Source organism: Natator depressus, chromosome 7 (assembly GCF_965152275.1).
Source record: "Natator depressus isolate rNatDep1 chromosome 7, rNatDep2.hap1, whole genome shotgun sequence".
Taxonomy (NCBI): Eukaryota; Metazoa; Chordata; order Testudines; family Cheloniidae; genus Natator; species Natator depressus.
Genome location: NC_134240.1, coordinates 81,119,069 through 81,146,865, shown reverse-complemented (window position 1 = coordinate 81,146,865; position 27,797 = coordinate 81,119,069). Strand labels below are relative to the sequence as shown.

The window sequence follows — 27,797 nt, the reverse complement described above, 5'->3', positions numbered from 1 at the left end:
CACAACACTTGTTACTCTGTCAAAAAAAACTATTAGGTTGGTTTGACATGATTTGTTCTTGACAAATTCCTGCTGACTGTTACTTATCACCTTATCATCATCCAGGTGTTTATTTGCTCCATTATCTTTCCGGGTAGTGAAGTTAAGCTCACTGGTCCATAATTCCCTGGGTTGTCCTTATTTCCCTTTTTTATACATAGGCACTATATTTGCCCTTCACTATTGAATATTGCCCTGGAATATTGACTATTGGTTATAGAAGGGATCAGGGGCTAGGACTCTTGCAAAATGATGAGTCTCGATGTAAGCCTGGCTGGTCACTTAGATTATCTGAGGCACAGAGAGGTTATCTTTAAAATGGATATAATACTTACCCCACATGAGCCATATTGCTATGCCAGTGTAAGTTCCCAGGGTAGACCAGCCCTCGGACAAATTCCATTTACTTCAATGGGAGCAGTGCCCAGGGAAAAACTTCAAGATTTGGGCCAGTATTTTGTCACTTCCTGATCTCAATAGCTCCTATTTGCACAGAAGTAATTGGCAATGAAACAAGACAGAAACCACCTCACTCTAATGAATTACTTTACCTTTCAATATGAGACAGGAATTTTGTTTCAAATATGCCTCTTGTCCTGAGCGATTCCGAAATCTGACCTCTGAACAGAAGTCCATGTTTGGTTAAGTCAATCAAAATTTGCCTCACTATTTCACCCAAATACATTCCACTGGTCATTTTTTCATACCTATTTTACAAAACATACAAATAATTACAAATAAATAAAAGATGGCAAATTAATTCTGTTTAATACCATTGGTAGAACACACTATAACCAACCCTAAAAATATTAAAAACTCGGGTATTCTACTACCTAAACTCACTGCTGCTTGGCTGTAAAAAAATCAACACATTATCTGTTACAATTACTTCAAATGCAAACACTAGTTACAATATTTCATGTTCTAAAGAAGATAAAGAAATTAGAAAGAAAACACAAAATATTAAATATAATGCATTGATTGAAGTTCCAGTTTTAGATTAACTCTAACATTTTGCCCAGCTTCCCCCACCTTTAACTTTGGTGGCTGATATAAATTGGCACTTAGATCCAGATCAGTTCTGGCCTTGTAAAACCAAACTCAAACTCGTTTTTTGCAGGTTTTATTTTGAAGTTTGTTTTTAATACAAAACTTTTGCAATTAATCTTATCTGGAAAGTGTTCACAGTTGAGTATTTTATCCTAGCGTCAAGCCAAGTGGAACAGTAAAAGTGAAAGGATGACACAGACATGCTTATGTTTTGCATGTGTGTCTTAAAAGGTGTTCTGGTTTTGCAAATCACCTGTTTTGGCAACGCTGATGTGGGGACAGAAGTAATTTTGTCTAGATATAAAGAACACAGGCAATCTGCATGATCTATAGTTTGGCAAATGAATTACGGTACCAAAATCTCCTTGTAAACTACTTGTTTAAAAAAGAAAAGGAAAAAAAAATAGGCAGTTCAGGGAAACTGCAGTAACCTAGTCATCATTTAAAAACAATAAAATCAGCTTTACCTCTGTTTCCCAGGATTTAATGAACCCTCATCCACTTCTTTATCATATTTTGTTCTGATACTATCAATGCACCCATTGTCACCAAATCCTCCCCATTCTGTGTTAATGCACATTTTCCCTTCAGTCCCTTCCACAATTTCAATATTCTTCATCTCTTCCATGTAGCACACGTTGCTACCTGTACCTGGGAGAAAGCAACAGGGCTTCAGTCACATCTAGTTAAAAAGTAGCTGAAATGCACAGAAGGAAATCATGGTGTCTACACTGTGAAATATTTAAATGTCACTTCTCCTGAACCAGATCCATATTACAAAGATATCCCAAGATCTTAATAGAAATCAGTGTCAACAAGTGGCCTTTCTGATCGTATCTTCTACATAATTGAAATACAAACATTCAGAACTGAGGTAGGTTTTCCACAAAATATGCCATAGAAATTAAGAGCATTGGAGATTTCCTATTACTGCAATGCCCTCATGGGAATCTCACTGGAGAAAAGGAGATGGGGTAAGGGAAGCACAGAGTCAAGTGACTGAATACTACCCAATTGATATTTACATCACATTTTGCAGGCCAAACAACTCATGCTACTGTAAAAGTTATTTGGCTCAACCATACTTTGTTTTATCCCATGTTCATGCATCTACATATCATATTTGCTTGTTTAGTGTTGCTACATGCTGGCCAGGCATCTTTATCTGCCTAACTACAATGAACCCTGAGTCCTTTTGTTCAGAGGATACATCAGATTCACAGCTCATCTCTGCATGTGAACAGATTCTCAAAAAGAACAGAACATCTGAATCTAAAATAGTAGAGCGGGAGAGCATCATTTTCAGTGCTTAATATGTGCCAGGGCTTTCCAGGGCTGAGCCCTGGCATCTCTGGGTTTGCCACGTCAGTTATGAAAGCAAATCAATTGCTTGAGCCATGGCACCTCTTTCGTTACAAATTAAGCACTAATCATCTTCCTACAATATTAGCCACAGTCTCCAAGGATTCCCCCATTATATTCTGCTTTAAACACTCTCCCCTGTCCTCACCACACATAAGGCTTACAGGCTGGCCACTAAGGGTATGTCTACACTGCCCATGTTATAGCGCAGCGGCGGCAGATGTGGGCAGTGTAGTCACGCTTTATCGCCGGGGGAGAGCTCTCTTGGCAATTAAAAAAAGAAAAACAAAAAACCACACCCAGAACAAGGGGTGGTAGCTTTATCACCAGGAGCACGGCTCCCGGCGATAAAGCACTGTCTATACTGGCACTTTTCAGCGCTAAAACTTTCATCGCTCAGGGGTGTGTTTTTTCACACCCCTGAATGACTAAAGTTTTAGTGCTGAAAGTGGCAGTGTAGACACAGCCTTAAATTGTAGCACTAGAGGAAGAGATGAAACTTCATCCAGAACATGTCACAGCCTTTCCCCCAGCTATATTCACAGCCCCAGGATGGTGTATTGGAAACAATAAAAATTACAAGCTGTCACTTTAAATCCTGGTCCAGCTTGCAGGCTAGAGGCTTCGGAGGAAAGTATGTGATCAATCTACACCTCTCAGAGTCAGTTTCCAGAAAGCTAGAGTGAGGTAGGGTGAGCTATGCTGCTCTGTTTTAGCGATCAGCCTATTTTGTTTTCCTTAGTTTGGGGTTTTTTCTGTGTTCCGAATTCTAAGAAATAAAGTAGTCTTATTTTAAAGCTTTCCAGCAGAAAACATTTAATGTTTATATCCAATTTATCTGTTTGAATATTGTGAAACATAACATGCTGTCAATCCAGTGACTGAAAATTAGTTATTCCCATTCTCCTACATACTGGTGCAGATCATTACCACCGAGCTATCAAGCTGGCACAGATTCTCCAGACATTAATAGTTCTTATGAAGTGAACCATTTATTTTATAGGTCTCAGTGGTAAGATTTTTTTCTATCACAAATCAACTGATCATTTAAATATTTTGCTTTCATTTTAAACAAGTAATTTGATTAGTATTTTACCTGCAATAAGGCCAATTTCACAATATGGATCCTCATAGCCACATGTCATCATTGTTCCAACAGTGTCATTTACCACTGCTACAATATCCAGGTCAAACTCCTGCAATGGAAATCATATTTAGAAAGGGATACAGCTGCTTTAACAAACCAAATAGATAGGAACAGAATTTCTTACATTTCTGCGTTTTATGGCCTCTCTTAGCATATCAACAACATCCTCTCCTTCACAGTCTGTTGCCTTGAAACCTTTTGTCCACTCCACAAGCGCTCCCTGTAACAGAACAGCAACAAAAATGACAAATGGAGTTGGATGTGAATCCTGTGCACTGAATGGGGCAGCGTCCTGTGGACAAAATAGTATGTAAGCATGTAGTTAACAACTGTATCATTTGCACAAGGGGACTGAATTAAGGTTGCACAGGTAATCTTCATTCTGGCGTTTCCTAACATTTGAGTGCTTGACTTTTGCAAACTTAGTAACGTTCTTTTAATGTAGTTTTTTATGTATAATATGTTTTTGGCCCGTGTAAAACCAAACTTCCACTGTGCTTGAGACTCAACTGCTGTGTGGAAATGATTCCACTTGCAGAGGTGGATTTACCATGAAACAAACAGTGCAGTGGCATGGGGCCCCCAATGACGGGGGGCCCCCAATATGCAGGACAAATCTCATCTGACTACCTGCCCCCAAGTCCTGGCCAGCAGTGCAGCAGGGCTCAGGCAGGCAGGCTGCTTGCCTTCCATGGCTGGTGGCCCCACGCCGCTCCAGGAAGTGGCCAGCTGCTGGCACATCTCTGTGTGCCCCTGGCCCGGGGGAGACAGCTCTGTGCGCTGCCCTTGCCCCAGGCAGTGCACGGAGACCCGCTTCCCTCCTCCCCACAAGAGGCGCACAGACGTGCCAGCAGCAGTGCAGCAGGGCTAAGGTGGCTCCCTGCCCACGCTGCCTCCCTGCCTCCAGGGGCACGAAAAAATGAAAAATGCGGGGGGAGAAGAATGTTCTTTTTCTTGGCTGGGTCCCGAGGCAGAGGGCCCCAAAAATGAAGCTGTGCACAGGGCCCCACTAACTCTAAATCCACCACTGTCCATTTGGTTTGCTGTTGACAGCTTTACTCCATGGTTTATTAAGATTCTGACCACAAACAGTGGTTCCATTTGTCAAGTTATGTTCCTAAATACTAGACATTACCAAGGTGTAGCTTGTTACCAGAACAACGGAGACACAGTTAGACTGGAAGAAGATAGCCTCACATATGCCATTATTATTTGACCACTAGTGGTTCCTCAAGATTCCCCCAGTGTGTGTTGTGGTTTCCCCAATAACAGAATCATCATCATGAGGGTCCAGAAGTTTCACCATCACCTAACAGATATGCTACTCTTCATGCTGGTCTAAATACCCTGTCTGCTATCCCTCATCTTATCAGACACAAGAACCATTGGAGCAATCAACCAAGTAGCAGCAAAAGCCGAAATATTCTTTCTACTTCTTTGAGACGCATTCCCTTCCCACGTACTTCCTTGCAGGTAATCACCTGTTCCATCATTTGTGAGTGAACTATGAAAAGAATTATATTTATTGTAAATAATTAAGCAGTTAACTTAATGAGTTTTAAGAAATTTCCTTTGCAAAATTTCAGCTCATTTGATAAGTAATACTGCGGATTCTTATCTAGGTTACCAAGTGATTTGTTTTAACTCGAAGATAAATAATCTGATCCCACTGATGAAGTTTTGAAGTTATGCTAAAAATAGCTAGCTTTCCATTGTGCAACCAGTATTATACACACTGCTCAATATGAATCAATGACAGTTTTTGAATGATGTTGAAATCATAGCTGTTAATTACACCAAGTTTTTAAAAAAACAAGATGAATTTAAGATAGAAAATTCTTGTCATAGGAAGAGACAAAACAAACCGGCCCAGAGTGTGCAAGCCCTGACTCAGATTTATAGCTCATAAATAATCTGTCATTTTGGCTGCATTCATTTTCTTCACTCACTAATTTGCTTCATATTTGAAAGGCAGAGCGATAAATAGTTCTCAATTATAACCAAGTCCTTAGGCTGAAGTTCCGATGTGTGTGGTTTTTGTTGTTGTTGCCTTTTCTTTTTCTTTTTTTTTTTTTGGTACAACAGGTTTAAAATAAACCAAGCATTGAATCTCCTTTCAAATTTTTGCAGAGTCTAAGTGTCAGATCAGAGCACAAAGGGGGAGGAAGTATAATGAAAAGCTGCTTGATGATCAATCAAAATTCAACCCTTTGCTGTGAATGACTAAGTTCAACACTGCCCACTGGTGCATCACAAAAAGGAATAAAGAAAGTGTGGAAGTAGACATAGAAAAAAGGATATTTGCACTCAGTTGCACACTTCTGAAAACACTCTAAATCTGTAGCTGAAAAATTATAATTAGGAGACTAATCCCCATTGGTATTATCAATCCGAAGGACAGCAAGAGATTTCTGACCCATTAAAAACATACAAGATCATTTAGTAGTTATTTATCATGGCTTGTTCTTCTTGCTCTGTAAGTAGCCAACTGGCTGAATAAGCTGATATTCAGTATGAGTAAGGGTGGCAAAATCTGACAGTGTATATAATTAGAATATTTGTGTGTGTTTATGGTGTTTTTTTCATCTCTATTTTATGTGAGGCAATTAATAAGTCTAAGGATCTGCCCTGAATCTTATTTAAAACCTTGTAAATCCTTGCTTGTAAAAAATATACATTTTTAAATGCTGGATTTAAAAGAAGCGTTTCTGCGTTAAATGTCTGAACAGAGACTAGTTAAAAAAATCCATCAAAATGATCCAGCAATTTTCTAATAGGAATTAGACCTACTGTAGCTGTTCGACATGGTTTTGTGTTGCAATCCTTACCTTATCAATGCTAGCTTGCCTGCAGGGGAAAGAGAATGTGAAGCCCAAAGGGAGACGTGCACCTTTAATCCCCATGTACTCCAAAAAATCTGCTATGCACTGGACAATGTGATCAAAGAGCTGGAAGAACAGAAGCAGTGTGTAAAAACCAGCACACGTTTAATGGACAATAACATGGCAAAAATAATAACCAGTTTGGACGTTACCTCTTCCCCGGTTCCTTGCATAATTTCCAAAGGAATGGCAAAGATTTTATTGTACATTCTCACAGATTTTCTTCTCCCACTTCTAATTTTCACAAGCAGAACTCTGAAATTTGTTCCCCCAAGATCAAGTGCCAGGAATTTTCCTTTTTCTGCATCAGAAAAACAAATATTTTTTCAGTGCTTCTCAACAGTTAGACATAGTACATCTGTCTACTCAGAACATGCAAGCTAAGGGAGCCATTACAGCACACCATAAATACTGGGTAAGAGCTGACTGGGAACTCAAATTCCCATCCTGCAGAAAATGCCCAAGTTTAAATGGTGTTCCGAAAGGGAATGGGAAATAAAATATCAAAATTTCTGTAGAATGGGAATTCCAAAAATTTGTTTAGAAAAAAAATTTGTTTTTGTTGTTTCAACCTTTTAAAAACGTTTCCAAGGCTTCCTGAGCTTCTGGGAGCCCCAGCAGCCTGCCCGGTTCAAGGAGCCTGGGAGCCAGAATTCTACAGGCTACCAGGCTGCCAAAGAGCTAGGAGAGCCTGGAAACCTGCCTGCAAGGCAGCCTGCCACAGAACCAGGGACTTTGTCAAGGCTGTCAAGTAGCCGGGAGCTTGGAAGCCCTGGTAGACTGAACTGCCAAGGGGTCAGGAGCATTTCACGAGACATTTAAACTCTGACAAATTGGCAATTTCCAACAGAAAAAAGTTCCAGAGGAAAATGTCCAACCATCTCTACTATGTAACCTTAGATTTTTGGGTGCCTAGCAAAGACCCTTACCTGTTCCATCCGGCGTTCCACAAACATAAGTTGGTAACATTTTCACTGTGGCAGTTGCATGTGTTTCTTTCTTCAGTCCATATTCCAATTCTTCCCTCATTTTATTTTTCACTTCTATAAGATTCTCCTCAGAAAGTTCAAATGATGCTAGAATCTCATCAATTTGTTTGCGCTGAGATACCAGTCTGCATGCCACTGCAGTTACCATGGCTGCTCCCTTCCCACTGCCACTTTCAGAGAGAAGAAATCGGACATCGCAGTTTGGGACCAGTCTTCTCACAACCTTATGCAGGCGTTTAGGATATCTAAAAGAAAAATCATTGCCTTAGACTCTTGCAAAATATTGTGTGTGTAATATACATCTAGAATAAACACACAAAACTTCATAAGTACAAAAGCAGAATTAGCTAAATGCAACTTCAGAAATTAGGAGGGGGAATGGGTGTGCAACTCTTGTTTTCTGGTTATTGGCACCTTCAGTTGTTACTGTAGGTGAGAAGGAATTATTGGCAACATCCCCCATGAGCCAATCCATACAAATAGGCTATAACGAAATTACACCTTCAAGTCTTGCTACATTGGCGAGTTCAAGTGGGAAGAAGATCCTGGGGAGAAGGGAGGCCGCTATGTGACACACTGGGGAGGGTGTAGAGATAGGCCTTAACCAGACCAGTTACAACTTGCCACCTTCTCCATTTTGTGGAAGTGTGGGTGTAGATTCAGAGCCAAGCTTTGAATTCAAGCCCTTCTTTCCATAATGTGCTGACTCTGAACACACTAGAATTTGGGTATGCTTGATTTAGATTAGATTCTGGATCCAAACTTCTCAACTCAGGTACATCTCTAGTTAAGAGGGAACGGTGCTACAGCTAAGAAACCAAAGGTTCAAAATAAAGAAGTGAATTAGGATAGAAAATTAGTTTGAAAATTCCATGTGATATATCATAAGAAAATGTATTTTGTTGATTGTTTGGTAGAGGAGCTGTTTTTATTTGTTTGTTTTACAAAAACTTCTTTCATCCTGATAGATTTCATGTTCAAGTATTGTCTCAGAAAAGTGAATGTACACAAGACATGTGGTGAATGTCTGTCCCCTCCCCCGATCTAACGTTCATAACCTTTGCTAAATAACACAGACAAAATAATATAGCAGCTAGGCAGCTTACTTACTGAGGGTGGGTTTTATACAGAGTTCCATCCATTCCAACAGTAGTTCTCAGTCGTACAAGTTTTTTATTTTCTCTAAGACGGGTCAGTATTGCTGCTAAGGCAGCAGCACAGAGATTTGCGGAGCGGAACGAAACGATGGTGCACACATGCTGAGCAGCAATGCAATCTTCTTCAGAAGGAGTCAGGCCCAGTTCCATCAGTATCTCTTTAGTGTTTTGGAGACCTTCTTTACGTCTAACACCAAACAAAGAAACATACATTAACCTATATTTAGAACAATTGTGTCCAGATGTGATTATCAGAAAACAACACAGACTTAGGTCACAAGAGATGAGGCAATTTCCTGAGAGCACTGGTTCTATGGGCTTCATATATTACTAGTGGTCCGCAGATGATTTGCTTCCAATCTTCAGTGAGCTGGCTGATTACAGGTTGATAGCTTCTCCTGTCCTTTTTTCATTTTTTTAAGGTTTCTTGCCATGAATCAGGTTGTCCAACCAAATAAAATTAGAAAGTCTCAGAAGGCCTGATGTAGCTCTAATGAAAGTCAATGAAAAGATTCCCATTAAGTTTAATCAGAGTTGGCTTGACCCTTGAATAAACAGGGGAGGGCAAGTTATGTTTAACAAACATTAAACAGGTTGCTCCTTTTCTGTATCATTTTCACCTTTGTCTGCTTTCTCAGATTTTAGATTACTATTAGAAGAAGAACTGGAGCACTGCATGCTAATATTCAAGACAAAATGCTCTGTTTTAAAGATAAATGTGCATTTGTTGCTTTTCCCTTAAAGAACATCATAAAGTCATGGTCTATTTTGTGGTTGGAATATGGCTGATGTTTAAAACCGAAACACCAAAAACAGAGTTTTCAAACACTACAGACAGTCATCAATAACATGGGCTGTCTGCAGATTCATAATGCTCTTTATCCAGCCTTATAAACCCAAACATAACAACAAGTATGAATACGTAAAGCCTTCCATTTTTCTGAAACACTGAAAACAGCTCAGTGGATCTACATATATGGTCAGGTCTCTCCATTTGTTACATACGATAAATATAATACATTTAAATAGTTCAGTGTGTGTTTGCTTCTGTATTACTTTATTACTAATTAAAAGACCAGTTTGGTCTGCTAGATTCTCCCGTTGATTCTAGCACTGAATTGATTTGAGCAGAAATTCGATCATCAATCCAGGATCAATCTCAACAATCAATTTCAAATATTTGCATATTATAATGGCATGGAAGACGACTAGTTGCGCTTATGGAAAGGCTAAAAAGTGATTACTGAGGAGTGTTTTTAAAGCTCTTACTTTTCCATAGCAGCGACATGTTTTGTCTCAATCTTGCCCTTAGTACGGATAGCTGTTGATATCTTGCCATTGAAGAGCAGGCCTTTCTTTGCCATTTTTAGAAGAACAAGTCTTACAAGTTCTCCTAAATACAATCCACTAATCATCTTCTCAAACCTGTTAGTGAATAGAAGCAATGGTTACAATCAAGAAAGATATCTAGGCGTCATCATGGATAGGTCTCTGAAGATATCTGCTCAGTGTGCAGAGGCAGTCAAAAAAGCTAACAGAACATTAGGAACCATTAGGAAAGGGATAGATAAGAAAGACTATAATAATGCCACTATATAAATCCATGGTACACTTACACCTTGAATACTGTGTGCTTTTCTGGTCACCCCATCTCAAAAAGACACATTAGAATTGTAAATAATACAGAGAAGAGAAACAAAAATGATTTGGGGTATGGAAAAGCTTCCATATGAGGAGAGATTTAAAAGCCTGGGACCATTCATCTTAGAAAATAGAAGAAGGGGGAGAATATGAAAATACTTAGTCCTGCCATGAGTGCAGGGACTGGACTAGATGACCGCTCAAGGTTCTTTCCAGTCCTACGATTCCATGATAGAGGTCTATGAAATCATGAATGGTGTGGACAAAGTGAATAGGTAAGTGCTATTTACTCCTTCACATAACGCAAGAACTAAGGAACACCTGATGACATTAATAGGCAGCAGGTTTAAAAACAAACATAAGGAAGTACTTCTTTACACAACACACTGTCAACCTGGGGAATTAATTGAGAAAACTATAACTGGATTCAAATCTGAATTAGATATGTTAGTGAAAAATAAAGTCCATCAACAGCTATTACCCAAGATGGTCAGGGATGGAACCCCATGCTCAAATCTCCACTTGCCAGGAGCTCATACTGGACAACAGGGGATGGATCACTCAGTAATTGCCCTGTTCTGTTCTTTCCCTCTGACGCATCTGGCACTGACCATTTCAGAAGACAGGATACTGGGCTAGGTGGACCATTAGTCTGACCCAGTGTGGCCACTCTTATGTTCTTATATTCTTATAGACAAAAACACCAAGGAACCTAAGTGAATCTAATTCTTTCTACAGATCACCAGAATTGCTATATGTTTAAAAGGTAAAATGTAATTAAGCCTTCATAAAAGTAAATACCAGCAACTCTCTGTATTTTAAACTGGTTATTAACAGTCATGGAAACCGTATTAAACATGATGCATTTCACTCCAAAGGCTCTAACAAGTAATACTGCAGGAATTGCACTTTGATAAAATGATACATTTCTGGAATTAAAAGAATAATGTGAGGGGAAAACATCAGATTACCAGCCTTTCAAATGGTAGCAGTTAAACTTGGGTGTGTATTTTCTTTCAGTGACACAAGGACAAAGCAGGTATTCCTGTGTTATCGCTTCTTAAGCAATGTATTAATATATTTGCAACCCAACCATTAGGAGGAGCTTAGATGAAATACACTTTTAACACAGGTTTCATCTATGTGCATTGGGGTCTCCTCTTTTGAACACCTACAGGGTGACATGCAGAGAACACTTTAGAAGGTAGTGTGTAACAGAGAAGCAGTTTTCAATGACTTGACCTTGCATGGGAACTCTTGGCATTCATAGTGAATGAGTGGACTAATAGAGGTTACACTAATATTCCTAATTCTGTCACTGCTGAGGAGCTATCCCCACCTCTATCCTGTGGTTCCTCATTAACATGCAAGTAATTTAAGAAGAACACATGCCAGGTTCTCTCATGAAGAAAAATTATAACAAATCAGCCTCACTTCCTCATTTTACTCCATCACAAAATGACAACAGAATTACTGACTAGTAATAATGTAACATTACTGGTTCCTTTGTGAGGATAGGTGGTGAAATCCTGACTCCATTGAAGTCATGTCAATGGCAAAACTCCCATTGACTTCAGTGGGGCCAGAATTTCACCCAGAGTCTCCAACAGGACCCTTCCATCTGAAATAAAAGGAAACAGAGTTGCAAAAAATGATCCACAATGCATGAGGTCTGTGGCTTCCAAGTCACACCGTGCAGCTTGGGGTGCCCCGGCCGGTGACGGCTCACAGCAGAAGTGCGGCACAGCCATGTCAGAGATCCCACCATCAACTGGTAGGTTACAGAAAGGAAGGGGATCTTAACTGAACTGGTCCCGGGAATGTTTTGGGGATGGATGGATGGAGGCTTGAGCCAGCTTCCATCATGGCTGAACTAGTTCACCTAACCTTACTTTCATTCCCAACGGCTCTATAGCTCAATGTATGCTCGGTAAACAGACTCAAAATGTGGAGACTGTCACAGAAAGCCTCATGTTAGTCGGTGAGGGAGGAACAATACTTACAGTTGTTTTCCAGGATTGATAGATCCCAAGTCAATCTCCCTGTCAAACTCAGTCCTGAGATCATCCAGTGACCCATCGTCTCCAAAGGCTCCCCACTCAGTGTTAATGCACATCCTCCCCTCATCACCTTCCACCAGATCAATGTTACTCATTTCTTCCATGTAGCAGGCATTTGTGCCAGTTCCTGAGTGCATCAGACGGAAACAAATTTACACATGAAGAATTAATTGAAAATGCATTTTAGAATTAGATTCAATATTTTCTTTACCAGAAAATGTACTTTCATTAAGTTGCATGTTATGCTATACAAAACCTTCTGTGTCTGAAACCTGTTAAATAACCATTGAATATCAAGGAAATAGTGAATGAATGAAATTAACTGAATATAAGGGCTGACTCATTCAAAATATTTGTGCTATTTCATATTCACTCCTATATGATACTTTAAAAAAATAAAATTGGGAAAATGTGAAGCAGACATGTTATGAAAAGAGTATATGATTCTTGCTGGGAAAGGTGAGAAGAGGTTTTCCGTCTCTGAACAAAAAGATATGGATCTTCTATATCATTAGCAGAAACATTTATTATGTAGGCCAGAATCTCCTGAAAGAATTGAATAGAAACACAATTACAGCCTCCTTTATTATTTGATGATATATCTGCATATGAATGGATGGAAATTCCTTTACCAGCATGGACCTCTCACTTCCTGACAATATGAACAATATCATTTTTAAGCATGATTGTTGCAGTCATCAAAAGGCTCGAAAATACTAACTGTAATGAAGCATTTTCCAAACAGCTGGCAAAAGGAGCTGTTCACTGTGGGTCTGACCCCAAGAGCTCTCCAATGTCTCAGGACTTGCCAATATCTTCGTGTCTTTATTTTTTCTTAACAGAACTAAATATATACATGCAGAGAGAAAATTTTAGGATATATTGAATTGTCCCAAGGTTAGGCAGAAGAAGTCACTAGAAGACAGACAGACAGGCAGGCATCTGCGTAAGAATAAGAGTAAGTAGAAGTACTCAAAAAGAAAAGGAGGACTCGTGGCACCTTAGAGACTAACCAATTTATTTGAGCATAAGCTTTCGTGAGCTACAGCTCACTTCATCGGATGCATACTGTGGAAACTTGTGGACACTGTGGAAACTGGACATGTCTTCTGCAGTTTCCACAGTATGCATCCGATGAAGTGAGCTGTAGCTCACGAAAGCTTATGCTCAAATAAATTGGTTAGTCTCTAAGGTGCCACAAGTACTCCTTTTCTTTTTGCGAATACAGACTAACATGGCTGTTACTCTGAAAGCTAGAAGTACTCAGGAAGTGATCATTTGTAAAAGGTCCCAGGTAAAATAAAACAAGCCAAGTAACTTCTTTTTAAAATATCAATTTGCATACAAGATGACAACACTCATTTTATTGATTTGGGACTAAATTTTTTCAAGCCAGCTTTAACCAAGCCATTTTTTTTGTAGTTGCAATTTTTTGGATATGCAGGTAGTGTTACTTAAATGTTTACATTCCACTTTGTATCCAAAAAAGTGAGAGACTAGTGCTTGAAAATCCAATCTTTTATGTTTTTTATTTTCAAATAGTTTATTTTTGAATTGTGAAGTTGAAAATGCCTCCCTGCCCCAGATTTGCTAAAATCATAAGCCTGCTTTTTCAACCCTGCTTTAAGAAAATAAAATTACCTATTATGACACCAACTTCACAGCGCTGATCATCATATCCACAGGTCATCATTGTTCCCACAGTATCATTTACCAGTGCTAAAACATCTACATCAATATCCTAAGAGAATAAAGACCTCTAGTGAATAGAAAAACATTTACACCCATCCTTATAGTTAAGTAACTGTGTTTAGACACAAAATTGACTAACTTCTAGAGGGCCCAATTTAACAATGTGACTAAGATTAATTTACTTCAATGGGATTTAAGCATATGCTTAATAAGGATGGATTTAAGAACCTGCATAAGTGCTTTGCTGAATCAGGGCCAGAATCTTCAGTTGTTCTCCTATTTCCACCAGTCCTTAGTCAAGAAATTAAAGAAAAACAAAAGCTCCAGCTTTGATGCGATGGCACCAGAGATCACCATGCAAATCACTAAGAGCCAGATTCAGTTATCCTTACTCATGTGAAGTAGCTCCTTATTTCTTGCATAGCCCCACTGAAGCCAAAGGAAGCTGGGGGAGTAAAGAGCTACTCAACCTAAGTACGTGCACCAGACTCAGGCCCTAAGTAACAAACATTCATGTCAGAGCTGCACAGGTCTTTGCTGATGTCAGTGACACTAATACACAGACAGAACAAACGAAAAGCAGAGCTGGGTTTTTTTTGCCAGGTTAGAAACAGAGAAATATAGTATATGCTAAAAGGAGGTCAGCACACAATTTTTTTCATATTTTGTAAACGTTACAAGGGATAGAGAAGGTGTAAAGGAAACTAGCTTTTTAAAGTGCCACTGAATACGTATAAGAGAATGCTAAAAATTAGGTTTTAATTATGTTTCATTACTAATTTTAAAATGTAATCAATCATCCCATAGTTAGTACTTTTTATTACAAATACAGCAAAGTCAAGCACAAATAAACTATCCTTTAAGACTGTAAAAATATGTAAGCTAGCCTTCATTATCAAATATAGGCTATTTATTTCTATATGAGGAAATTATTTTATTCTATTTATTATTAAGACTTCTTCACTATAAAACTTGCCTTATGCTTCCTGAGGGCATGGCGCACAGAGCTGACCACATCTGTCTCCTGCACTCCTCGTACCTTAAAGTACTTTGTCCAGGAAAGCAGCAAACCCTTTAAAAATGTTCAATCTATGTTACAACTTCAAAAATAAAGTTTAGCATTAATAAATACAGAGGCAGTAGAAAATAGAATATACTCTATCATTGACTTTTGGAGAATTTCACTGCCACTACTGCATATGTAAGAACTTCAGCCGAAGTAGCGGAATCACCCATTGGCAATCCACTGGGATGCGGAATAAAGGTCTTTTCATACAAGCAGCCTTGTCAACTGTAGCCATCACCAAAAATACTACAGAAGTGGTCAAAATAAGACTCCGATCCTGTTAACAATTATGCACGTGCTTCGCTTTAAGCGTGGGTAGTCCTATAGACCTCAATGGCCTACTCACATACTTAAAGTGAAATATGTGCATAGCCTTTGCAGTGTCAGGGCCTAATACACTAACTTATTATTGTAAGAGAGGTGGCAAAAAACAGGCAATCAAATAAAGGCAGTCATTGCAGCTTCTGCTCCCACCCCCCCATATGCTATCTGATTATTTCAACCATGTGCCCGTGGTATTTCAAATCTACTATAAATATACCGAACAAGAGGGATTAAAATATAAGCCTGCTTTATAGCACAGAAATACAATGCCTTTTGAAATCCATGTAGTATTTTCTATCAGCTGAGTAGATTGTTATTTAAATTGACACACAAAAGAAGAGTTTTAGTTAACTGCTCCAGTTGCATTGAAATATAATAACTAATCCTTGAGATCTACTTCAGCACATAATTGTGATTCCCACCTCTTCCTCCTGTAGGTTTATAACACGATGCAGAATGTGAAGGGTGATATGAAACTTGGTTGAACTATGAATATTTTTCTTCCTCAGAAAGCCACGCAAAGGTTACTTTTTCCTACACTACTATATGTTAACAATCCTTTCAAAAATTCTCTCTGAGATCTACTACTACTATGATGTAGCTACCAATAATGTTTTTTTTTAATCTTACCTCTTCTAATTTAGTCTGTATGCAAGGAAAAGAAAATGTAAACCCAAGAGGGAATTTCTTATGTTTTATGTTTTTGGTCTCCATGAAATCTGCCAGACAGTCAGCGACATAATCGAATAGCTGTATAGAACAGAAAGAACAGGACAGATCAATACATCAATTATATGAACACGGAAAGCAACTCCACAGAGAAAAATGCACCACATACTTCTGTTCCATTCCCATGTGTGATCTCCTTTGGGGTTGGGTAGAACTGACTCTCCATTTGAACATTCTGCTTCCCATCTTCAGACACTTTCACCTTTAAGACTCGAAACTTGGAGCCACCAAGATCTAGGGCAAGAAATTCCCCCTTTTCTGCAATAAAAATAATAAAGGTTACTTACTATTGCAGCAGTATACAGCAATGTGAAGTGTGACCTGAAGGCATATTTAAGGTAAATGCTTGGGATAATGAATGTACATTATTAATCATTTGGAGCAGAATTGTTGCCAGTAGCTAAAAGAATCAGAGTGGTGAATTCTTTAGCTCTTCACTAGATTCTGCAATGAAAATAAGGACCCTTGCAGAGTGTGTTGTGAATAGTTGTAGGCCATATTGGAAATGCCGTCCTATTGAAAAAAATCAGCAGAACGACACACGTGCTTCAACTTGGACACATGGTTAAGTGCCTTCCTGAACTAGGGACCTAGTGTCAAGTATAGGGGTGGGATGATGTTCTCGCCTTGAATTTGATACAAGCTGATATATTCCACAAAGGGGATGGAGGAGAAATTGCTTGTGTAATAGTTTGACATTCAGCATTTAACTGTATTATATATTTACTGTCGCCCTTGCTTTTGTTCATTCTTCTTTCCCTTCCTTAGCTCCATTGTTCTGAATAGCAGCAGAAAGACATGATCAGGTAGGTGGAGGGCCAGTGCAGTCCCTCCCCTAACAGACTGAAACTACATAGGCCATATTGGGTATGTCTACTCTGCAGCTGAGAGCAAACCTCTCAGTCCAAGCAGACAGACTCCTGCTAGGGGGCTCAAGCTAGAGCACTAAAAATAACAGTCCGGACGTTGCAGTGAAGGTTGCAGCTCAGACTTTCAAGCTTACCCTACCCCCTTGGCTCCAGAGCCCGAGCTGCTGTTTTTAGTGCACTAGCTCAAGTCCCACCAGAATGAGTCTATCTGCCAGGGCTGGAGGCTTGCTCCCAGCTGCAGTGTAGACATACCCATTGTAGGGGGAAGAGTCATCTTCCCCAAACAGCACTGCCTGCAGCGCTCTATCCCACTGACAAATTTTCTCCAAGAATTCTCCTCTCCCCAGAACCTTCACATATGAAATTTCAACAAAAAATGAATTTTTAAAAGTATTAAAAAAAAATTATTTTACTTTAAAATGTACTTTATTTATTGTAAAGTAAGTTGTTTTGGAGGAGCTTGGAAGTTTTAAACTTGGCCTTATCATGAAACCATCATACAGCTAGAGCTGGTTAAAATTCACAGCGTAGACATTTAATTTAAATTAAAAACCCCTATTTGTCCCCCCTTCTCTCACTCTCACACCCTTACCCACAGGAGTTTGTGTAGCCATATGTGACCTAAACTCCATGCCAGACTGAGATTTTATTGGCTTTGACCTTGAAAAGCAAGCCAGAAATATACCTCTGTAATTCTATGGGCTGATAGCATGAAGGAAAGGAGATAAACTGGATTAGTCAGTACACTATGACACTAGTCAGAAAATTAAGAGCTGAATGACAAAAATGAATGGCGTGCTGTTAAATGAGAACTATTTCAAAGAGTGAAGCTCAAGGTGCAGATATTCTGAAAGTTAATTATAACAGCACACTTGAAAATTTAAACAAATTCCAAGTACTCAGAATCTTCCAGAAGTTTTGTCTGCAGAGAAAGCTGCTCTTTTCCAGCAATCAATGGAGAATTCAGGGAGAGTGCAAAAACGGCATTACACAAGACATAATTTGATGGTAAGGTACGTCACAAGGTGACATATCAACAAGTCCTTGACACCAGAGAGAGAGAGACTGTTGTCTGCCAGGAGAAACTGCCTAGGGTTGGCCTTGAGACAAGTGAAGTTTTGAAACAGTAATGAGACAATTGTTGAAATCAGATATCCCCTGAAGCCACTTTGGAATTTCAGGAAGGGCTGAGTGTCATTTTAAAGCTGTGAAAAGCCAAGGGATAACAGGACTTACTCCATGATTTACTTTTCTGTTTTGGTGGTTGGGATACATAGCGAGCTCTAATTTCCAGCAGGGTGACTTTGAAGGGTTATGTACATACACTAGTGTACAAGACCCCTCAAATGTCCCTCATTTCAAGGGGCAGCAATGATCTTAATCCCACAGTTATCTATGTTCCCTCAAATTTGCTCTCTCCACTTTTATGGTTGAAAATTATCTATCACCAGAAACAAAGAGCCGTGGAACTGAGGCGATGGGAAGCAGGGTTTTTCACATGAAAAGAATACAGCCCCACATTATTTTAAATTTCTTGCATGAATAATTTGTGTCCCCCATTTTGGGTCTGTAACTGGGTGGCTTGCTCTCAGGTTGGAGAGCCTGGGGCTAAGCCAATCCTGATTAAGGATGAGCCCCACATGAGAGGGCTCAGATGATTCCATTATAAAGAGCAGCTGGAAGCTGTATGGGGGTGGGGGGGCATGCTCAGAGACAACAGACTCTGCTTGGAGCGAGCAGGTTCCAGCAGAGTCCTGGCATTCCGGACTAAGGGTATGTCTACACAGCAATTAAACACCTGTGGCTGGCCCAGGTCAGCTGCCTCAGGCTCTCGGGGCAGCCACTCAGGCACAGACTGGCACCAGAGCTCTGGGACCCCTCCCCAGCACAGGGTCCCAGAGCTCTAGCTCGAGCCTGAACATCTACACCGCAATTAAACAACCCCACGAGCCCAAGTCAGCTGACCTGGGCCAGGCGCAGGTTAGACATACCCGAAGACTCCAACCAGGAAGGTCTAGAAGTCACCTGCTAATGCAGGAGAGACCCTGAGCAGGCAAGGAAGAGTGTGAAATCTTTCCAGCCAGGGAGGCCTGGGAGTAGGAAGAGAAATGTCTGTTTGTGGGATTTGAATTTGGGATTTTGAGTTATTTTCTGTGAATAAACCCAGACCCCACAGAGGGGTATTTTGACCTCAGAAAAAGTGTGTGGAGTCCGTGTCAGGTGCCCTTTGAGGGAGACATTATTAGCAGACACCACAGAGGCACCCCTGGCCACGAGGGGCTATGTCACACCCGGAGGGCTGCATCTGGGCCTTGGCAGGTTGAGAAGCATGCTTGTTCAGGGGAGAGACTTCACCTTTCGTTAAGCCCGTTACAGTACTTACTGGAAAATAAAGAGCTTTACTATGCATGCTGACTAAAACAAATAGCAGCCAATCATGACACAAACCAGCAGGAGTCTCATCAGGATGTTTGAGAGGGAGACATTTAACTGATTGGGTTGGGGTTTAGCCACCCAAATCCTATTAGCATTAATAGGAAGCAGGCAGCTGAAACTGTGCAGGAAACTGAAAATCAGCTCTCAGAAATGTAGGTAGAGTTTGAAATTTTCCATAATAAACTCTGATTTGAAGATGCAGCCCTTTAACTATTGTGTGTGGCGGGGGGTGAGGGAGGGTATTCAGAAGCTAAGGGTTTGGTGGATCACCATGAAGTTGAGTGAACCCAAACCTATGCCTGCCTTCCAGAAGGAGGTTCTCCTGCTCCACCAGGCAGCAGCTAGCCCTCTCCTGCCACGTGAGTATCGCAAAGCCAATGTCTGCTAAAGGGAATCTGCTATGGCTGGCTTCTGCAAACTAACAGAGCTGCTTTGGTGGGTTCAGTCTCCTTTGTCTGGTCAGTTCAATCATCATTCTGCATGTCTCATTAGGGACTGAAACACAGATTACCTCTTCAGTCAATTTGTTTGCTAGTGCATGGTTGATTTATTACTATTGCTCAAAATGAGGATTAATTCCATCAAATATAATGAGCACTTTCCTGACAGATTATATAGACTGTGTTGGGGAAAGCTCTTTCTGTGTTCTGTAATTTTCACAATGTGGAAACATGTATTTTTAGAAATAAACAGAGGTACAGAAGTCACTGTCGGGAACCAAACTGCGGAAGGGCTAAGTAGCCATGTCAGGAAATCATGGATCCATGGGGGGACAGGGAGTTATTAGAACTTCAATACAATAGCTGGGGTTTAAGATGAAGGCTCCAGCCCTGCAATGGGGTTCACTCCATCCCCCGTGTCCACTCCAAGCTCTATTGAGTTCTGCATGCAGCCACTTGCAGGATCTAATTATACTGCACCATTCTGGCGTCCATGAATTTAAATATTTTTCCTCTTGTATATCCAGCTCCAGAGGAAAAGCATCGTTGCCTAAAGTTATACACATCCTCAAAATGAAAACTTCATATTGTTTTCGAATTGCATGGATGTTACTGACCTGTAGAGGGTCCCCTCATCCTATTTAATCACCGGTCCGGTGTTGGTTTGAGTTTAGCTTCGCGCCAGTGGCTAAGACTAGATTAGTATTTTTGTATTCAGTAAGATGAAGGTTTTTAATAGCTAGCTGAGTGTTGTCCTGATGAAAGCAAAACACACCCACATAAAGGCATTGTACATATTCATGTCATCTGACAGCACATTGTACCTGAAAAATATTAGGTGTGTTTAGACATTTTTGTTAATGACCCACAATTATCTTCTCCATGAATGACAACTTCTCCATGAATGACAACTAAAGGCCATTTAGCATGTTAATATTAATCCCCGGTCTTCTACAGTCCCTGCTGTGCTGCAGCTGAGCATGAACATCCCCTTGAAACCAAGGGAACGTGAGAATGTACCTGCACAGCTCAGCTGAGTTGTGTTGTGCTTGGAGCAAGGAGCAGCTTGTCACAGCCTAGTTGACCCTTCACGGGGAGAGAGGCCTCAGCCCCAACCGGGACAGTTAAATCACCTTCCGAGGTAGAGAAAATGGGTCACGGGACCCAATTAGGCCTCTGGGATAAAAATGGGAGAGGCCTGGCAGGTGGGAGAGAGAAGACACCAGAGGAAGAAGCAAGCTCTGAGAACTGCTGCTCGCTGGAGAGCAGGAGCACCCCCAAAGGAGCCCAGGAAAGACTAAAGAGAGCCTGAAGGACTGAAAGCCACTGGCTCCAGTGTCAAGGAGTGGAATCTCTCTTGGACTATCACAAATGCCCCTGGGAGGAGGGATGTGGGACTCCTAAACTAGTGAGACGAAGGCCTAGGACTGTGGGGCCAAAGGAGCTGTAGCGGATAAAAGACTGAATAAATAAAGATCCCACAGAAGGGAATCTTATTGTAAAGATTCTGGTCTTAGAGTCAAGAGTTATTAACCGTTGCAAAGAACCAAGAGGGAACGGAGGGCATGGTACCTGCAGGGCCATCCTAGGGCACAAGGGGACACTCTGGGATGGCACCCACCCATCCACATAGCTTGAGACTGTTCCAGAGCTCCAAATTCCAAATCCAAGATGCCTGGACATATTTCATTGTAATCCATCAATTCTTTAAACCAAAGAAAAAGTAATAATGCACCAGGATCACTCACCTGACCCATCAGGAATCGACCGTACAAACGTTGGCAGCATTTTTACGGCAGCTGTTGGGTGTGTGTCTCTTTCCAGGCCCTTCACCATCTCTGCTTGGAAGCGCGTCATAACGTCAAGTAATACATCATCAGAAAGACGCATGTGGTAAAGGAACCTGTCAACCTGAATCAGGACATTGAGAATATTATTTATAAAGATGAGGTAACACCTAGGGACTCTGGCCAAGGATCAGGACCCTATTGTGCTATGTATCACACACACACACACACAAAAGATAATCCCTGCCCCAAAGAGTTTACAATGTAAGTACATAAGGGATGATTTCTCTCTACTAGAAGTCACTAGAGCAGGATTTCTCCCACGCTCCCACTATCATTAGTGTTCAGTTACACAGAAAATGCTTCCTATATACAACCACTAATTACAAGAGTTTGGTGCAGTGTCCTGAGCACAGAGCTTAGGACCAGGAACTCCTAATCCGAAGTCTTCCGCTGACTTCTGAATAACCTTGGGCAACTCACTTCACTACTCTGCCTCAGTGTATATCTGTAAAATGGAGATGATTGTATGTACCTCACTTTCAGAGGTGGGAGAAATAGTTAAATGTTTATAAAGCGCTTTGAAGTTAAGCACCCTACATACATGTAAAATGGTTATTTACCCTGATCCTCTGATTCTGAGATTTTCTATGACATCAGCTACAGTCATATGATATAGGGTTAGCTGGTCCTGCCCCATTGAAACCAATAACTACATTTCCATGGAATTCAGTGTAAGCAGGAGGATGGCCTAGATAAGAAATGCGTCAACCTATAAAATCTATTTGTAAAGATGTTTAACCCAGTGTTAACTAATATTGTTTGTGACAGTATTTTACTATTTGTCCATCAGAAACGGTCTGGCCTGTTCAATGGAAGATCCCAAGTCTTGGAGTTACACTGCTCTAACCAGAAATCAGCTGTTTTGTGCAATTTTTTTTCTCCTATATACATGTGTTTGGGCAACAAACAACTGAATAGAAATAAAGACTTTAGCCATGTCTACATTACAGGGACTATAGTGGCATAGTTACAGCGTTGTAGCAATGTTGGCATAACACTGTATCGTAGACACCGTCTGTAGTAACAGAAGACTTTTTTCTGTTGCTGTAGGAATACTATCTCCCTGAACAACAACAGCTAGATTGATGGAAGCATTCTTCCCATTCACCTAGTTGCCCCTACACCAGAAGTTAGGGTGGCATAGCTCATGTATATGGATTTTTCACTGAGCACCATAGTTATGCTGACCTACATTTTAAGCGTAGACCAGGACTTTGTGAGAACTTAAGTCTCCCCACCCAGGACCAATTGATTCACCAATTCAAGAGTCTCAGGCAGTAGTCAAAAATTACTTAGGGTATGTCTACACTACAGAATAAGGTCGAATTTATAGAAGTCGGTTTTTTAGAAATCGGTTTTATATATTCGAGTGTGTGTGTCCCCACAGAAAATGCTCTAAGTGCATTAAGTGCATTAACTCGGCGGCGTGCTTCCACAGTACCGAGGCTAGAGTCGACTTCCGGAGCGTTGCACTGTGGGTAGCTATCCCACAGTTCCCGCAGTCTCCGCTGCCCATTGGAATTCTGGGTTGAGATCCCAATGCCTGATGGGGCTAAAACATTGTCGCGGGTGGTTCTGGGTACATATCGTCAGGCCCCCCTTCCCTCCCTCCCTCCGTGAAAGCAAGGGCAGACAATCGTTTCACGCCTTTTTTCCTGAGTTACCTGTGCAGACGCCATACCACGGCAAGCATGGAGCCCGCTCAGGTAACCGTCATCATATGTCTCCTGGGTGCTGGCAGACGCGGTACGGCATTGCTACACAGTAGCAGCAACCCATTGCCTTCTGGCAGCAGAAGGTACAATACGACTGGTAGCCATCCTCGTCGTGTCCGAGGTGCTCCTGGCCATGTCAGCTGGGAGCGCCTGGGCAGACATGGGCGCAGGGACTAAATTTGGAGTGACTTGACCAGGTCATTCTCTTTAGTCCTGCAGTCAGTCCTATTGAACTGTCTTATGGTGAGCAGGCAGGCGATACGGATTGCTAGCAGTCGTACTGTACCATCTTCTGCCGTGCAGGCAAGAGATGACGATGGCTAGCAGTCGTACTGTACCATCTTCTGCCGGGCAGGCAAGAGATGAGGATGGCTAGCAGTCGTACCGTACCATCTTCTGCCGAGCAGCCATGAGATGTGGATGGCATGCAGTCCTTCTGCACCGTCTGCTGCCAGCCAAAGATGTAAAAGATAGATGGAGTGGATCAAAACAAGAAATAGACCAGATTTGTTTTGTACTCATTTGCTTCCTCCCCTCCCCTGTCTAGGGGACTCATTCCTCTAGGTCACACTGCAGTCACTCACAGAGAAGGTGCAGCGAGATAAATCTAGCCATGTATCAATCAGAGGCCAGGCTAACCTCCTTGTTCCAATAAGAACAATAACTTAGGTGCACCATTTCTCATTGGAACCCTCCGTGAAGCCCTGCCTGAAATACTCCTTGATGTAAAGCCACCCCCTTTGTTGATTTTAGCTCCCTGAAGCCAACCCTGTAAGCCGTGTCGTCAGTCGCCCCTCCCTCCGTCAGAGCAATGGCAGACAATCGTTCCGCGCCTTTTTTCTGTGCGGACGCCATACCAAGGCAAGCATGGAGGCCGCTCAGCTCACTTTGGCAATTAGGAGCACATTAAACACCACACGCATTATCCAGCAGTATATGCAGCACCAGAACCTGGCAAAGCGATACCGGGCGAGGAGTATCAGCGCGGTCACGTGAGTGATCAGGACATGGACACAGATTTCTCTGAAAGCATGGGCCCTGCCAATGCATGCATCATGGTGCTAAAGGGGCAGGTTCATGCTGTGGAACGCCAATTCTGGGCTCGGGAAACAAGTACAGACTGGTGGGACCGCATAGTGTTGCAGGTCTGGGACGATTCCCAGTGGCTGTGAAACTTTCGCATGCGTAAGGGCACTTTCATGGAACTTTGTGACTTGCTTTCCCCTGCCCTGAAGCCCATGAATACCAAGATGAGAGCAGCCCTCACAGTTGAGAAGCGAGTGGCGATAGCCCTGTGGAAGCTTGCAATGCCAGACAGCTACTGGTCAGTTGGGAATCAATTTGGAGTGGGCAAATCTACTGTTGGGGCTGCTGTGATGCAAGTAGCCCACGCAATCAGAGATCTGCTGATATCAAGGGTAGTGACCCTGGGAAGTGTGCAGGTCATAGTGGATGGCTTTGCTGCAGTGGGATTCCCTAACTGTGGTGGGGCCATAGGCGGAACCCATATCCCTATCTTGGCACCGGAGCACCAAGCCGCCGAGTACATAAACCGCAAGGGGTACTTTTCAATAGTGCTGCAAGCTCTGGTGGAGCACAAGGGACGTTTCACCAACATCAACGTGGGATGGCCGGGAAAGGTACATGACGCTCGCATCTTCAGGAACTCTGGTCTGTTTCAAAAGCTGCAAGAAGGGACTTTATTCCCAGACCAGAAAATAACTGTTGGGGATGTTGAAATGCCTATATGTATCCTTGGGGACCCAGCCTACCCCTTAATGCCATGGCTCATGAAGCCGTACACAGGCAGCCTGGACAGTAGTCAGGAGCTGTTCAACTACAGGCTGAGCAAGTGCAGAATGGTGGTAGAATGTGCATTTGGACGTTTAAAGGCGCGCTGGCGCAGTTTACTGACTCGCTTAGACCTCAGCGAAACCAATATTCCCACTGTTATTACTGCTTGCTGTGCGCTCCACAATATCTGTGAGAGTAAGGGGTAGACGTTTATGGCGGGATGGGAGGTTGAGGCAAATCGCCTGGCTGCTGGTTACACGCAGCCAGACACCAGGGCGGTTAGAAGAGCACAGGAGGGCGCGGTACGCATCAGAGAAGCTTTGAAAACCAGTTTCATGACTGGCCAGGCTACGGTGTGAAAGTTCTGTTTGTTTCTCCTTGATGAAACCCCCCGCCTCTTGGTTCAGTCTACTTCCCTGTAAGCTAACCACCCTCCCCTCCTCCCTTCGATCACCACTTGTAGAGGCAATAAAGTCATTGTTGCTTCACATTCATGCATTCTTTATTCATTCATCACACAAATAGGGGATGACTACCAAGGTAGCCCAGGAGGGGTGGTGGAGGAGGGAAGGAAAATGCCACACAGCACTTTAACAGTTTACAACTTTAAAATGTATTGAATGCCAGCCTTCTTTTTTTGGGGCAATCCTCTGTGGCGGAGTGGCTGGTTGGCCGGTGGCCCCCCCACCGCGTTCTTGGGCGTCTGGGTGTGGAGGCTATGGAACTTGGGGAGGAGGGCGGTTGGTTACACAGGGGCTGTAGTGGCAGTCTGTGCTTCAGCTGCCTTTGCTGCAGCTCAACCATACACTGGAGCATACTGGTTTGGTCCTCCAGCAGCCTCAGCATTGAATCCTGCCTCCTCTCATCACGCTGCCGCCACATTTGAGCTTCAGCCCTGTCTTCAGCCCTCTCCTCTCCTCCCAGTCATTTTGTGCTTTCCTGCACTCTGACATTATTTGCCTCCACGCATTCGTCTGTGCTCTGTCAGTGTGGGAGGACAGCATGAGCTCGGAGAACATTTCATCTCGAGTGCGTTTTTTTTTTCTTTCTAATCTTCACTAGCCTCTGGGAAGGAGAAGATCCTGTGATCACTGAAACACATGCAGCTGGTGGAGAAAAAAAAAGGGGACAGAGGTATTTAAAAAGACACATTTTATAAAACACTGGCTACACTCTTTCAGGGTAAACCTTGCTGTTAACATTACATACATAGCACATGTGCTTTCGTTACAAGGTCGCATTTTGCCTCCCCCCACCGCGTGGCTACCTCCTCAACCCTCCCCCCTCCCTGTGGCTAACAGCGGGGAACATTTCTGTTTAGCCACAGGCAGACAGCCCAGCAGGAATGGGCTCCTCTGAGTGTCCCCTGAAGAAAAGCACTCTATTTCAACCAGGTGACCATGAATTATATCTCACTCTCCTGAGGATAACACAGAGATAAAGAACGGATGTTGTTTGAATGCCAGCAAACATACACTGCAATGCTTTGTTGTACAATGATTCCCGAGTACGTGTTACTGGCCTGGAGTGGTAAAGTGTCCTACCATGAAGGACGCAATAAGGCTGCCCTCCCCAGAAATCTTTTGCAAAGGCTTTGGGAGTACATCCAGGAGAGCCGTGAATGCCAGGGCAAAGTAATCCTTTCACATGCTTGCTTTTAAACCATGTATAGTATTTTAAAAGGTACACTCACCGGAGGTCCCTTCTCCGCCTGCTGGGTCCAGGAGGAAGCCTTGGGTGGGTTCGGGGGGTACTGGCTCCAGGTCCAGGGTGAGAAACAGTTCCTGGCTGTCGGGAAAACCAGTTTCTCCGCTTGCTTGCTGTGAGCTATCTACAACCTCATCATCATCATCATCTTCGTCCCCAAAACCTGCTTCCGTATTGCCTCCATCTCCATTGAAGGAGTCAAACAACATGGCTGGGGTAGTGGTGGCTGAATCCCCTAAAATGGCATGCAGCTCATCATAGAAGCGGCATGTTTGGGGCTCTGACCTGGAGCGGCCGTTCGCCTCTCTGGTTTTCTGGTAGGCTTGCCTCAGCTCCTTCAGTTTCATGCGGCACTGCTTCGGGTCCCTGTTATGGCCTCTGTCCTTCATGCCCTGGGAGATTTTGACAAAGGTTTTGGCATTTCGAAAACTGGAACGGAGTTCTGATAGCACGGATTCCTCTCCCCATACAGCGATCAGATCCCGTACCTCCCGTTCGGTCCACGCTGGAGCTCTTTTGCGATTCTGGGACTCCATCATGGTCACCTCTGCTGATGAGCTCTGCATGGTCACCTGCAGCTTGCCACGCTGGCCAAACAGGAAATGAGATTCAAAAGTTCGCAGTTCTTTTCCTGTCTACCTGGCCAGTGCATCTGAGTTGAGAGTGCTGTCCAGAGCGGTCAAAATGGAGCACTCTGGGATAGCTCCCGGAGGCCAATACCGTCGAATTGTGTCCACAGTACCCCAAATTCGACCCGGCAAGGCCGATTTAAGCGCTAATCCACTTGTCAGGGGTGGAGTAAGGAAATCGATTTTAAGAGCCCTTTAAGTCGAAATAAAGGGCTTCAT

The 27,797-nt window shown here is 42.3% G+C and overlaps 1 protein-coding gene across 1 annotated transcript in view; it reads right to left on the bottom strand.

Annotated features, from left to right (window-relative positions):
• The window catches only part of LOC141990970 (hexokinase HKDC1), a 44,805-nt gene that overhangs the window by 9,283 nt on the left and 7,725 nt on the right, over positions 1–27,797 (bottom strand). The window contains exons 2-16 of the mRNA XM_074958910.1: positions 21,632–21,794; positions 16,248–16,396; positions 16,040–16,159; positions 14,996–15,091; positions 13,969–14,068; positions 12,271–12,454; positions 9,896–10,051; positions 8,580–8,813; positions 7,410–7,714; positions 6,633–6,781; positions 6,427–6,546; positions 3,723–3,818; positions 3,548–3,647; positions 1,557–1,740; positions 591–746 (exon numbers count right to left, since the gene is read on the bottom strand). Coding sequence (XP_074815011.1) covers positions 591–746; positions 1,557–1,740; positions 3,548–3,647; positions 3,723–3,818; positions 6,427–6,546; positions 6,633–6,781; positions 7,410–7,714; positions 8,580–8,813; positions 9,896–10,051; positions 12,271–12,454; positions 13,969–14,068; positions 14,996–15,091; positions 16,040–16,159; positions 16,248–16,396; positions 21,632–21,794 — 2,312 coding nt within the window. The remainder of the gene's footprint in view (positions 1–590; positions 747–1,556; positions 1,741–3,547; positions 3,648–3,722; positions 3,819–6,426; positions 6,547–6,632; positions 6,782–7,409; positions 7,715–8,579; positions 8,814–9,895; positions 10,052–12,270; positions 12,455–13,968; positions 14,069–14,995; positions 15,092–16,039; positions 16,160–16,247; positions 16,397–21,631; positions 21,795–27,797) is intronic.